This window comes from Calliphora vicina, chromosome 3 (assembly GCF_958450345.1).
Source record: "Calliphora vicina chromosome 3, idCalVici1.1, whole genome shotgun sequence".
Lineage (NCBI taxonomy): Eukaryota > Metazoa > Arthropoda > Insecta > Diptera > Calliphoridae > Calliphora > Calliphora vicina.
Window position 1 is genome coordinate 27,861,373 of NC_088782.1, and position 14,093 is coordinate 27,875,465.

The following is a 14,093-nucleotide window of genomic DNA, read 5'->3' on the forward strand; positions in this document are numbered from 1 at the left end:
CTGACTTTCTCCTTAATGTATATAAGGCATCAGTTCGACAGGACCAGTAGGTGTCTGACAAACTGTAATTTTTCTTAAAAACGCGTATTGCAAAATAAATGGTACTAAACATATAAATTTTAAACTACTAGTCAATTAAAACTTCATAAGTTATCTGAGGGCTTCAGAACAGATCATAATTATCAAGGCAAAGACTAAGAATAGTATTAGGTCTGACTGTTAAATTTGGACTGTTGAAACTCAGTTCTGAAGATATGTTATATTTAGGCGCGGACTTATCGAACAATTCTTCAATTAAACATACTTCAATTACATACTTCTATTGAAAAATTTTGTGTTAGAAAATATGGTTTTAAGGACTTACCATTTCGTTTTTCTCTTCCTTCCCTCACATTTTGATTTATCTGCAAAGAACAAAAAAGAAAATCAAAATCAGTTTCATTGTGTTATTAAAAGTTTTCTATGTAGCTAAAATAATTGATTTATATAAACAATATATTTTATATTTAAATTATTTTCATGCGTAAAACCAAAAAAAATTCAATAACAAAATAATAGAGGACTGTAGAAACCACCCATGTATATGAAAGTAATGAAGCCGTTACTCATATTAAAATTGGTAAGCATTTGCCTTAAAGCTTTTAAAATAGTTTTAAATTGCTTTTTAGACAATCTTAAGTTTAAGTAAACAATCATAACTAATATAAATATTTTTTTATTTTTAAATTTTTCCCCACCAAATGCTTTTTGAAACGCTTTTTGGCTGCTTTGCAACATATTAATCATAAACCAAAAAAAAAATAATGCATCTAAAACCAGAGGAAACATTCGTCGAGGAGCGTACTATAATAGTTGAAGAAGGTTTGCAAATTGAAGATTCAGAACCACTGTAAAATTAAAAACAAAAAAAAAAAAATATTGAAACTTAACCTTACAAAACAACAACTAAATATCTTTAATATTAAACATGATAATAAACCAAACCTTTTTTATAAATAAAATAATAATAATCCTCAAACCAAAATATCCAACATAATTTCCTAAAAAAAAAAGAATAATAATATTAATAGATAAATTTAGATAGATAAAACAAAATAAAACACTAATTACAGATAAAAACTGAGAAACGAATTTTTTGACTCTAAATACCATTCGAAATTCTGAAATCATTAAATAAACTTTCATACAATCTCGTTTCGAAATAATCTCTATGTAAGAGAAATTTGTTTATTGTGATTATAACATTCACAATAACAGAAAACATAATTCAAAATAACAGAAAACTCCAAATTACCATTCGAAATTTTCAAGTCACTTTTTTTACAATAACAAATAACTTTCCAATTTATATATTTTCGAAATACTTTATGCTTTAAGAGAAATTAGTTTATTGTGATTGTATTATTCACAATAACTGAAAACATTAAAATACTTTTCGAAATTTTCCAATCATTCACATAATAACTTTCTCTTACAACAACAAATAAACTGCCAAGCAAACTCTTTTCGAAATGCTCTCTACTTAAAAGAAACGTATTAATTGTGTTTAAAACATTCACAATAACAGGAAATAGGTTTTCAATATGCATTAGCAAATCTCTCTTTTTAAAATTGGCATTTCTTGAATTAATTTTCTTTCATTTAGCTAAATTACAGTACATTATAAACACAACAACGCCCTGTCACACTACCAAATGTTTCTCTTTAATACTATTGATAACGTTTAACTCGTTCCAGGACTCTTCCACGTAACAACTACTGATACTTGAGCTACTTACTAATCATTAATAATTCTTATAAATTCTACTTAAAGCTGCTGCCAGTTTCTAACTGCTTTACCGCCTAAATATTCTGTTGTCATATAAGCTTCTACTTTCGAACTTTTATCATATTTTTTAACACTTAAACACTTGCAAGACACTTTTTTTTAAATATAAGCCAGCCAGGAGTTTTATAAGCAACACCAAAGCACAAATTCTATCCCAAAGCTGCTCTAATGCCTGTTATAAAAGCCACTGCCTGTTAAATTAAACTTAAAACTAAAGTTAAACTAATGGATTCCACTGTACAAATATACTGCCATACACGAGAAGGAGGTAAGTTTGCAAAAAAAAATAGCAAATAAATCATTTAGATAATAAGTATTACACACCTATTGAATATGTATTTAGAAATGTTTGCAAGGTAATTGAAAGAGTTAGAAATTAGAAATTTCGTTCACGTCCTCTCCGTAGTGCAAAATAAATGTTATTCAATATAATTTAAAGATCTTAATAGTCAACGTTTGACAATGACAAACAGGTTGGACTATGTCCATAATTACACTACTAGCTACTTAACTACACCATTTACAATTGTATTTCAGAAGTTTCCAATTGAATTTCAGAAATTTCCAATTGTATTTTAGAAGTTTCCAATTGAATTTCAGAAATTTCCAATTGTATTTTAGAAATTATATTTCACAATTTTTAATTTATACTTAAAAAGTTTCTAATTTTATTTCAGAATTTTCCAATTGTTCAGAAATTTCTATTTGTATTTCAGAGGTACATATTGCTATTAGAATTTTCTGAAATACAAATGAAAATTTCAGAAATGTAATTGGAAAATTCTGAAATACAATTGGAAATTTCTGAAATATAATTAGAAATTAAGAAAGCCCAAATTATACTTCAAAATAAAAATTTTTAATTTTTTTAGGTAAACAAAAATGTTTTTTCCAATGTTGTTTTTTTAATTTTTTTGGGAAAAAAAATTTTTCGAATTCTTTTTTTCAAATTTTTTTTTATAAATTTTAAATTTTTTTTTTAAATTTTAAATTTTAACCGAAAAATTCCAGAGATATTGATGTATGAATCGTGTATTTAAGATATTTGGGGGCTTCGGAAACTTGACAGTCGGACATGGCTTAAGCGACTTCGCTATCTATAAGGATCCAGAATATATATACTTTATAGGATCGGAAAATTAAATTGTGGAAATTACAAACGGTATGACAATCTTCTATATACCCTTCACACGAAGGTGAAGCGTATAAAAATTAAAAAAAATGTAAAAAAAAGTTTTTTTTAAAAATTTTGAAAAAAAAATTATTAAATTCTGTTTACCTAAAAATATTTAAAATTTTTATTTTAGTAATTCGGTGAATGGTAATATAAAAAAAATAATTGTTTTTATCTATATCTGGATAACTAAATCAGTAATATAGACAATAAGGATATCCAATAATAGATATTTTAAAGACCATTGTAATGGCGTATATAATGCAAATTAAGTCGGACCTACAATGGGTCAAAATCATAAAAAAAAATTATCCCGAATTTTTTAAAAAAAAATTTTGAAATTTTGAAAAAAAAATTAAAAATTTAAAATTTTTATTTTAAAGTATAATTTAGTGAAGGGTATATAGCTATCTTACTTGCTTTAATAAATGCTAGTCAGAAAGCTATTTAATTGACCCCTAAAGGATAGATTCCATCATAGGAAATATGTATATATTGAAGATATTACTAAAATATGGATAAAAGTAATCCTTTTCAGTACCGAGATCAAAAAGCATATATTGCTAGAAACTCTGTCATACATTTCTTCTCGAATGCACTCATAAATGAAGTAAAATCTAAACGAGTTTGAAGTAACTACTCTCTAGATTACTTAGGGACACTAAAGTGCGAACTGACTCTAAGCTAGATTATCTGGAGGGTGTAATGTAACCAATTGCCTTATTTTTGCTCATAATGAAAGAAAATTAAAACTCTTGCAACGCCGGCTACAAAAAGTTAGTCTAAAAATAAGCTCTACAATATATTTCTTCTAAAATTAAATATAATACCAATTTAAACTGACTACACTGTAGTTTACTTAGGGCCACTAAAGTGAGAACTGATTATCTGATTACCTGGGATGTGTAATAGAATTATTTTGTTAAGCTAAACTGCAATATAAAACATATTTAAACAGACTACAATCTAGATTACTTAGGGATACTATAGTAAGAACTGACTCTATGCTAGATTACCTGGGAGATGTAAAGTAACCAATTGCCTTTGTTTTGCGCATAATGAAAGAAAATTAAAACTCTTGCAACGCCGGGTACTAAGAGTTAGTCTAAATATAAGCTCTACAATATATTTCTTCTAAAATTAAATATAATACCAATTTAAACTGACTACGCTGTAGTTTACTTAGGGCCACTAAAGTGAGAACTGATTATCTGATTACCTGGGATGTGTAATAGAATTCTTTTGTTAAGCTAAACTGCAATATAAAACATATTTAAACAGACTACTCTCTAGATTACTTATGGACATTAAAAAGTGAATTAACTCTCTGCTGGATTACCAGGGATGTGCAAAGTAACCAATTGACCATTTTGTGCATTTAAAATAACCTCTTTCAGATCTTGCAAACGTTTCTAAATAAAAAATTTCCACAAATTTTGTAATTTGTCGTCAAAAACTGTATTCCCAAAACATCAATAAGAATCTGTTTGTCTGTTGTAAAAACCTCTTCGTTACATTCTCTATAACACTAACACTTAACTATTTACTGGAACTAAAACACAAAAACTAAACAAACAAAATATCAAATTAAACTAATTAACTAACAGATATTGCTGTATAGTACTAAACAAACGCAAAAAAAAAATACCAAACAATATAAATAATAAAATAAAAAACAAACAAAATAAATCTAAACGTCCATTTTAACCTAAACAAAAAAAATATGTAGTGTACAACAATATTGCGTGTACAGCAAACTATAGTTTTAATTACTTACAAATCACAATTCACAGAAACAACAGCTACTACTACAACAAAAATTGTGGAACATCACCAACAACAAGAACAATTAATAGTACAACAACAACAACAAATACAAGTTGAACAAGAACAACAACATGAACAATACAGAGAACAGGAAATACAATACATTCAGAAAACAGAACAAGAACAACAGTTTGAAACAATCACGAAAAAGGATAAAAAATCCAAAAAGCTGAAAAAACCAAAACATAAACTAGAACAGGAAATTGAAAAAGAACAAGAACAAGAACAGGAGCAAATTGTAGAACAATATGAGCAGAAACAGGAAGAAACCATTGTTATACACAAATTGAAACGTATAAAAACACAAACGGCTTCAGAGGAAGACGTGCAAACAATTGTGGATGAAAACATTGAAAAAATGTTAACACCAACATTTGAAACATTGCCACTGCAATCTTTCCCCCAAGATACAGTGGAGACAATAGCGACCACAGAATTGCCCCTGATGGCACCTGTGGAGAAACCTAAACCTCAATTGGCCCAAGAGAAATACATACTGCAGCAAAGTGTTGTAGTTCAGGAAAATGATCAGGTAATGGAAGTGGAAAAACCAGCTATGCTAGTTAAGGAATCCACAGTGAGTGTGAGTGAGACGGTTGAAGGTGTAGAGCTAAAAGTTCCCAGTACTGAGGAGATAGTTACCGAACAAACTTCCCAAGAAATGGCTGACGAGCAACCGAAATCGGCAAAGGCCACTTCTAAGCAGGACTTGAAGAAACACAAACCGCTAGTGGTGGAAAAACCCTTGATAGAAGAGAGTGCTGCAGAAGAATTACCTTTGGTTAAGGGCGAACAACATGCTGTTCCGGAATTAGAACCTTTACAAGCTCTTAAGCATTCACATGTCATAGTCTCCGAATCAATTGACAAGCTGGTTGATAAGAAGCCCAAGGTAAAAGGTGAACAGGTGAAAACTGAAATTGTATCTGAAAGTAGTATCGTAGTAGAGCAAGTGTTTAGTACAGAGGCTCTAGAAAAGGAGTTAACCATCGAAAAACCAAAATCCTTGGAAGTTAGTCAGGTGATAGTTCCCTCAGAAACCTCTGTTGCAGTAGAGGAAGTCTTGACCCATGACACCACCAAAGACTGGAAGAAATCCAAAAAGCCAACTCAAGACAAACCAGAAATCACCTATGTCGCCCACAAGTCTTTGCAGGCGAATGAAGTTGTTAGCCAAGAAAAAGAACAAGTTTTAGAAAAACTACCATCACCGCTGCCGGCAAAGGCCTTAAAATCTGTCAAAGATGTAAGCAGTTCCTTAGAGATTATGGAGCCTAAAACAAATGAAATGGTCACAGAAATGCCAGCTGCTAAGCCAGAGCCTTCAGCTAAAGCTACTGATAAACTTGTCTTACTCGAAAGTGTACAGGCTACTCAGCCGGACTTACAAAGTCCTTTGGAGGAATATAAATCTTCATATATGGAGATAAGAAAGGAGGCATCTATAACAGTAGATGAACAAAAGCATCTAACTGGATTTGAGGAATTCATTGATGAGGCTAAGCCAATCGATTTACAAGTGCCAGAAATAGCCACTAACCAGGCACAATTACACAAAGAATTGAGACATCTGCCTACCAATGAAGTTTCAATAGCCGAAACAACAGAGCATGCCGATGAACTGAAACCAAAGGAAATTATAGCTCCACAAAAAGGTAAGACATCAATGACCAATGGCAATACAATTGGTGAAACTATGCAGGACCAATTATATGAAAGTCTTTTGGAAAATGATTTCAAATTGCCCGCCACAGAACAAGTTAAATCGCACATAGATACTTCTGCCACAGTGGCAACTGTTTCGCATGTCCAAGTCCAAGATAAGGAAGACTTATTAGAACTAAGAGAACCCCAGACAATAGCTGCAGCTAAGACAAGTCTAACAGAACAGCCTAATGCCATTACAATCTTTAGCCAACAAACTATAGAAAGCGAACAGGAAATAAAGCCTTTGGAAAAGCCGGAAATGCAAATCGCTCACAAACTAAGCAACGTAACAGAATTGAAAGCTCCTGTTGTGGACCTAAACGAAACTCAGGCAAACACTAAACCCCTACAAGAATTTCAACCTAAAGCAATGCAGGCCACCACCAACATCGATGCTAATCTGGCTACTCTCACTACAGATACTACATTAATGGATACCCATGAATTTATGCCGGCTGCCAAGACCGAATTATTAAACCTCAAGTCGCAGTTTATGACAAATTTAAATAATCTGGAAATATATGAAGTGAATATTACAGAAAACTTCAAGGAACAGCCTCAACCTGATAAACCATCCGTTCACCAAGCAATCGTGCAACAAGACGAGCTTAAACTGAAATCTTTAGAAACAAGAGAGATTGTTATTTTAGAAACGTCAACAGACAGCGATATTAAAATTGAGTCCGCTAAAATTGCTCCCACCACCAACTATGTACCACATCATGCTTCTGAAATATCCTCACCGATGCTGCTAGATTTAACTGGCGCTCTGAAAGACATTCAAACGCCAGACGTACAACGTACTCAAACCGAAATGGAACTAGTGCAACCACTAGAAATTTCAATTACTCAAATACACGAAAGAGAAAGCATTCTACCAGCAGATGAGAAACCTTCTAGCAAGGAAGTGACTATGTCATCCACAAATCAACTTAATATTGCCCAAACCTTTACCGAACAAACAATTGAGCATTCGGATGATTTTGCAGTAGCAGATGTGAAAACTCAACATGGTCATTACAATATAGCTGAAGGTATCACCACCGCCCTTTCCTCTCTCATAGAGGGCATGGATTCAATAGATGAATGTGACTCACAATCGCTAAGTGCCAGTCAACTTACAAATATTACAGTAGTCGAAAGCAAAGCAGTTAACATTGAAATGGTAACGGCCACAGAAAAAGAAACCACAAGCGCCGAATTCCGCAAGCCGACAGAATTTTTAGCCGATACCAAGTTAAGTGATGATCTATTCAAGGCTCCCCTCATTAAAGAAGAGGAATTTTATGAAACTTCCAACAAATTTCAGGGAATTGTATCTCTGGAAGCTCAAGTTCAAATCAAGGAAACCGAAAACTTAAGAGAACTTTCAGTACAAGATATAAGCGTCTATGAAAACGAACAATCGCTGGATATTGCAGATTTAAATAAAACACAAGAAGCTCAGATAAATATTACTGCACAACCACAAATTGCTCTCACACATAAAGAGCAGTTACTAGAGGCCTCTCAAGATTTTAAGACGAAACCGTTTACTACCGATTTGGCCCAAACTTCAACACATGACATCGCCCTAAAGGTACCGCTAACAGAGGGAGTTCAACAACAGGATACAGTAACAGAACTAAAAGAGTTCGACTCCACTTCCCATACAATCAAACCAATACAAAATCTCTTGAACGAAACCCTAACCTCAGAAACGTTAATACTGGAGAATTTTGAAGATGGAGATGTAAAATTGCCACAAATGGAGGAACGTCCCAAGGAAATATTACAGGAAACTAATAAATATGCGGTCGTCGAAAACGCTGCAATGATTTTTGAACACGAACAACAGCTGGGAGATGTTACGGAAGCACCGAGACAGGCTAAGAACGCTTTAACTGATACACATAATTTGCCAGTGCGTAGAACACAAGGCTTAATGGAAAGTACAGGTGATCTAAAAGAGTTTGAGGCAAACTCACATACAGCCAAATCAATTGCTGATGAAAAAGCTCTGATTGTTGGTACCACCGACAAATCACTGCTCTTAGACAGTGTCACTGAGACTCTGCCGGAGAAGCAAATAAAACCGGTTACTGCTCAAGTAGATCATGTAGGCAATCAAGGAGTGATTGTTGAAACACAGCAAACTGCCGAATTCGAGGGCATTATAGCCCCCACTAAGCCTGAGTTAACAGAAATTCCTACGGTTGCAACATCACAGGAGCATAGATTACCTCTCATAGAAGAAACTAAACCCCAAGAGTTAACAGCAGCGCTTGAATATTCTCAACCCATCTTGACAAAAGCCGACTTCAAAATGCAAGACTCCAACAAGGAGCTAACCGTAACGGAAATACAAGCAATCGAAGAGTCTAAAACACTGGAGTATGAGCAAAAACCTTTGATACAGATTAACATTGCTGTGGACGAACGTTTTATGCCGGCACAAGTTGAAACCATGAACTCTGTACTGCAGAAAGAAGAAGATATACGGGATTTTAAGCCACATACAGAAACAGCCAAATCATTTGTTGAGGGCACTCTAAGAGAAATGATAACAACAAAGCCAACAGCCTATGAAGAAACCCCAGAGCTAAGTATGGAACAGCCTCTAACGACAACAGCGAAAACATTCACTGATGATACGACAAAGCAGTCACACTTACTGCAGTTCCAAACAGTAATGCAAAGCGAAGCCGATCTTACTTGCCTACCACAAGACAAATATCAAGCCAAATCCACGCTCCAAGGCTCACAGCGGCAAGTGCAAGTATCCCAAGTTACTACAACTGAAAATGCGGATAGTTTTGAAAGTTTGCCATTAACGCAGCACAAAGCCATGGAAAGTGTTAGCGAACTGACCAGTAATGCTAAAACTATTTTGACCACTACTATCTTAGAAAAGGAAACAAATATTCTTACTCAAACTCCAATACAGACTCAAGTTATACAACCCACCACCAAAGAAGAAGTTAACGAAAAGCTAATAACTGAAGTAATTACTTGTGAAGGAACTACACCTCTTAAAGATACGCCCGAGTTCAATAAGCAATTGGCTACAGTATCAATGGCCAGCAGTACCCAAGAGATTAAACAGATTCAAGATGAACCAGTTTATTTAAAAGAAGCTGAAATTGAAGCATTATCTCTGAAGCCCGAAAATGCTAATATAGTACAAGATAATTTGAAAGCCGTATTAGCAGAAGAAACTTTGGGTCTTTCAAGCATAACCGAAACATATGAATTAACCAAACGGGCAGAGCAACATGCAACTGTTGTTAAAGATACTCCAAATCTTCAAGTTCAATTGGTCCAATCCACCACTGCCTATGAAGAGCCTAATACGTTTAGCACTAAATTGGAGGAGTACGAAAAAACACAACCGATTCTCATCGAGAGGGAAACTAAAACCGTACAATCTCATATCATACAGCCATACGAAAATATTGGAGAGCAAAGCGGAGACTTTAAACCTACTTTCCAGGATAGTAAAACATCACTCGTACTGCCTGACTTTAAGGCCTCTACAGTTGAAGAAGTTCTAACCCAAACGGATGTTTCCAAATTGGATATTTTGCAAATATCTGAACAAATACAGCCAGTTCACTCACAGGAACACTCGGACAAACTTATGATTAGTACAGTTACGCCATTTGAAACACTCAAAAAGATACCAGAGAAAGATCAAACGCAACAAAAAGCCAATGTAGGTTTATCAGACGCTATGGTTACATCTACTAGCACGGAATCGCAAACTTCCACAATAGTTGGTGAGTTCGAATGGAAGGAGCCCATATCTCTCAAACCGTTTACAGAATTACAAACACAAAGTATGTATATTGATGAAACTCAAGTAGTTCCCAGCGAAGACACTCAGCCATTACAAATAAAAACCACTGAACACGCCACTGAGGCCACTCCCTCTTCACAGCCACAACATGCATATCACGGAAGCACCACAAACACATACGAGCACACAAAACCCATAACCCCACACCAACCCGAACGTGATAACGTTCTACCCACTCTTGCTCTTAATGAACTTAAAACTGCTCTCAACACCATACATGCTCCAACAGATACTTTAACCGATATACATCAAACTAAGGAGCTCCCTACACAAAAAGCTCATATCAATATACACACAAAAATAACCCAAGAACAAGTTGCGCACTTAGTTCTCGAAAGTGAACAAGCACTACCATCTACACCTACACCTGATACCCAAATTACTGAAACCAAACAGGTTACTCAGACGAAATTGGATAAAGCCAACATTGCAACACCATTCACTCCCCAAATGCAAAAACAAAATGAAAAACCAAAACCCCAAAAACACATAGTCACCGATAATAATGTTGTTGATGAATTTACAGATACTCAAACTGCCGAGACAATTACACCCACATCATCCACAATCCACACAGAAATTACAGAGTCACTCGATGACCAAGAAAAACATAAAACATATACGGTAACATATACATCCGGTAAGTACACTTACTATATCCTTATTATTTATAGTACATGGCGTAGTACTTGTCAAGGCCCCATTCGAAACCCCACAATAAAAAACACATTATACACGATTAATAGAACAAACACAAACACTTACAAAACTACTACAAGCACAATAACTAACATACATAACATTCTATTATACAGATACCACACAAACAATTCACACACCAGAACACACAGATACACACGAAACATCACAACAAATTACAGAAATGCCTGAAGAAATTCGCGAGGTAGAAATAATTTCCAATGACGGTAAACTAAAGAAAAAGAAGATCCGCACACGCGTTATCAAGAAGGTCAAGGGTAATAAGCAAGAGGTCACCAAGATCGAAACAGTTGAAGAAGATGACAAACAACCTGAAACTACTGTTACCGTCGAAGAAACTCCAATCGAAGAACAACCTGAAGAAGTCAAAGAACTTCCTGAAGAAGTAAAAGTAATTGAGACAATTTCAGAAGACGGCAAGCTCAAGAAAAAGAAGATCCGCACACGCGTTATCAAGAAGGTCAAGGGCAATAAACAAGAGGTCACCAAGATCGAAACAGTCGAAGAGGACGACAAACAACCTGAAACTACAGTTACTGTCGAAGAAACTCCAATCGATGAACTACCTGAAGAAGTCAAAGAACTTCCTGAAGAAGTAAAAGTAATTGAGACAATTTCAGAAGACGGAAAGCTCAAGAAAAAGAAGATCCGCACACGCGTTATCAAGAAGGTCAAGGGTAATAAACAAGAGGTCACCAAGATCGAAACAGTTGAAGAAGATGACAAACAACCTGAAACTACAGTTACTGTCGAAGAAACTCCAATTGACGACAAACCTGAAGAAGTCAAAGAACTTCCTGAAGAAGTTAAAGTAATTGAGACAATTTCAGAAGACGGCAAGCTCAAGAAAAAGAAGATCCGCACACGCGTCATCAAGAAGGTCAAGGGTAATAAACAAGAGGTCACCAAGATCGAAACAGTTGAAGAAGATGACAAACAACCTGAAACCACAGTTACTGTCGAAGAAACTCCAATCGATGAACAACCTGAAGAAGTCAAAGAACTTCCTGAAGAAGTTAAAGTAATTGAGACAATTTCAGAAGACGGCAAGCTCAAGAAAAAGAAGATCCGCACACGCGTCATCAAGAAGGTCAAGGGTAATAAACAAGAGGTCACCAAGATCGAAACAGTTGAAGAAGATGACAAACAACCTGAAACTACAGTTACTGTCGAAGAAACTCCAATTGACGACAAACCTGAAGAAGTCAGAGAACTTCCTGAAGAAGTTCGTGTTGTGGAGTCTATTTCTGAAGATGGTAAACCCAAGAAGAAGGTTGTCCGTACCCGTGTTATCAAAAAGGTTAAGGGTGGCAAACAAGAAGTCACCAAGATAGAAACCGTAGAAGAAGATGACAAACAACCTGAAACCACAGTTACTGTTGAGGAAACTCCTATTGAAGAACAACCTGAAGAAGTTAAAGAGCTTCCTGAAGAAGTTCGTATTGTGGAGTCTATTTCTGAAGATGGTAAACCCAAGAAGAAGGTTGTCCGTACCCGTGTTATCAAAAAGGTTAAGGGTGGCAAACAAGAAGTCACCAAGATTGAAACCGTAGAAGAAGATGACAAACAACCTGAAACCACAGTAACTGTTGAGGAAACTCCTATTGAAGAACAACCTGAAGAAGTTAAAGAGCTTCCTGAAGAAGTTCGTGTTGTGGAGTCTATTTCTGAAGATGGTAAACCCAAGAAGAAGGTTGTCCGTACCCGTGTTATCAAAAAGGTTAAGGGTGGCAAACAAGAAGTCACCAAGATTGAAACCGTAGAAGAAGATGACAAACAACCTGAAACCACAGTTACAGTTGAGGAAACTCCTATTGAAGAACAACCTGAAGAAGTTAAAGAGCTTCCTGAAGAAGTTCGTGTTGTGGAGTCTATTTCTGAAGATGGTAAGCCCAAGAAGAAGGTTGTCCGTACCCGTGTTATCAAAAAGGTTAAGGGTGGCAAACAAGAAGTCACCAAGATTGAAACCGTAGAAGAAGATGACAAACAACCTGAAACCACAGTTACTGTTGAGGAAACTCCTATTGAAGAACAACCTGAAGAAGTTAAAGAGCTTCCTGAAGAAGTTCGTATTGTGGAGTCTATTTCTGAAGATGGTAAACCCAAGAAGAAGGTTGTCCGTACCCGTGTTATCAAAAAGGTTAAGGGTGGCAAACAAGAAGTCACCAAGATTGAAACCGTAGAAGAAGATGACAAACAACCTGAAACCACAGTAACTGTTGAGGAAACTCCTATTGAAGAACAACCTGAAGAAGTTAAAGAGCTTCCTGAAGAAGTTCGTGTTGTGGAGTCTATTTCTGAAGATGGTAAACCCAAGAAGAAGGTTGTCCGTACCCGTGTTATCAAAAAGGTTAAGGGTGGCAAACAAGAAGTCACCAAGATTGAAACCGTAGAAGAAGATGACAAACAACCTGAAACCACAGTTACAGTTGAGGAAACTCCTATTGAAGAACAACCTGAAGAAGTTAAAGAGCTTCCTGAAGAAGTTCGTGTTGTGGAGTCTATTTCTGAAGATGGTAAGCCCAAGAAGAAGGTTGTCCGTACCCGTGTTATCAAAAAGGTTAAGGGTGGCAAACAAGAAGTCACCAAGATAGAAACCGTAGAAGAAGATGACAAACAACCTGAAACCACAGTTACTGTTGAGGAAACTCCTATTGAAGAACAACCTGAAGAAGTTAAAGAGCTTCCTGAAGAAGTTCGTATTGTGGAGTCTATTTCTGAAGATGGTAAACCCAAGAAGAAGGTTGTGCGTACCCGTGTTATCAAAAAGGTTAAGGGTGGCAAACAAGAAGTCACCAAGATTGAAACCGTAGAAGAAGATGACAAACAACCAGAAACCACTGTTACTGTTGAGGAAACTCCTATTGAAGAACAACCTGAAGAAGTTAAAGAGCTTCCTGAAGAAGTTCGTGTTGTGGAGTCTATTTCTGAAGATGGTAAACCCAAGAAGAAGGTTGTCCGTACCCGTGTTATCAAAAAGGTTAAGGGTGGCAAACAAG

General features: G+C 35.4%; 1 protein-coding gene across 2 annotated transcripts in view; it reads left to right on the forward strand.

The window, feature by feature from the left end:
• Positions 1-14,093, forward strand: part of sls (sallimus) — a 131,115-nt gene that overhangs the window by 75,853 nt on the left and 41,169 nt on the right. Inside the window, exon 19 of one of the 2 annotated variants that reach the window (XM_065504065.1) lies at positions 11,190-14,047. In XM_065504065.1, coding sequence (XP_065360137.1) covers positions 11,190-14,047 — 2,858 coding nt within the window. Of the gene's footprint in view, positions 1-4,795; positions 11,015-11,189; positions 14,048-14,093 lie in introns of both variants that reach the window. The other variant, XM_065504064.1, reaches the window with a different exon arrangement.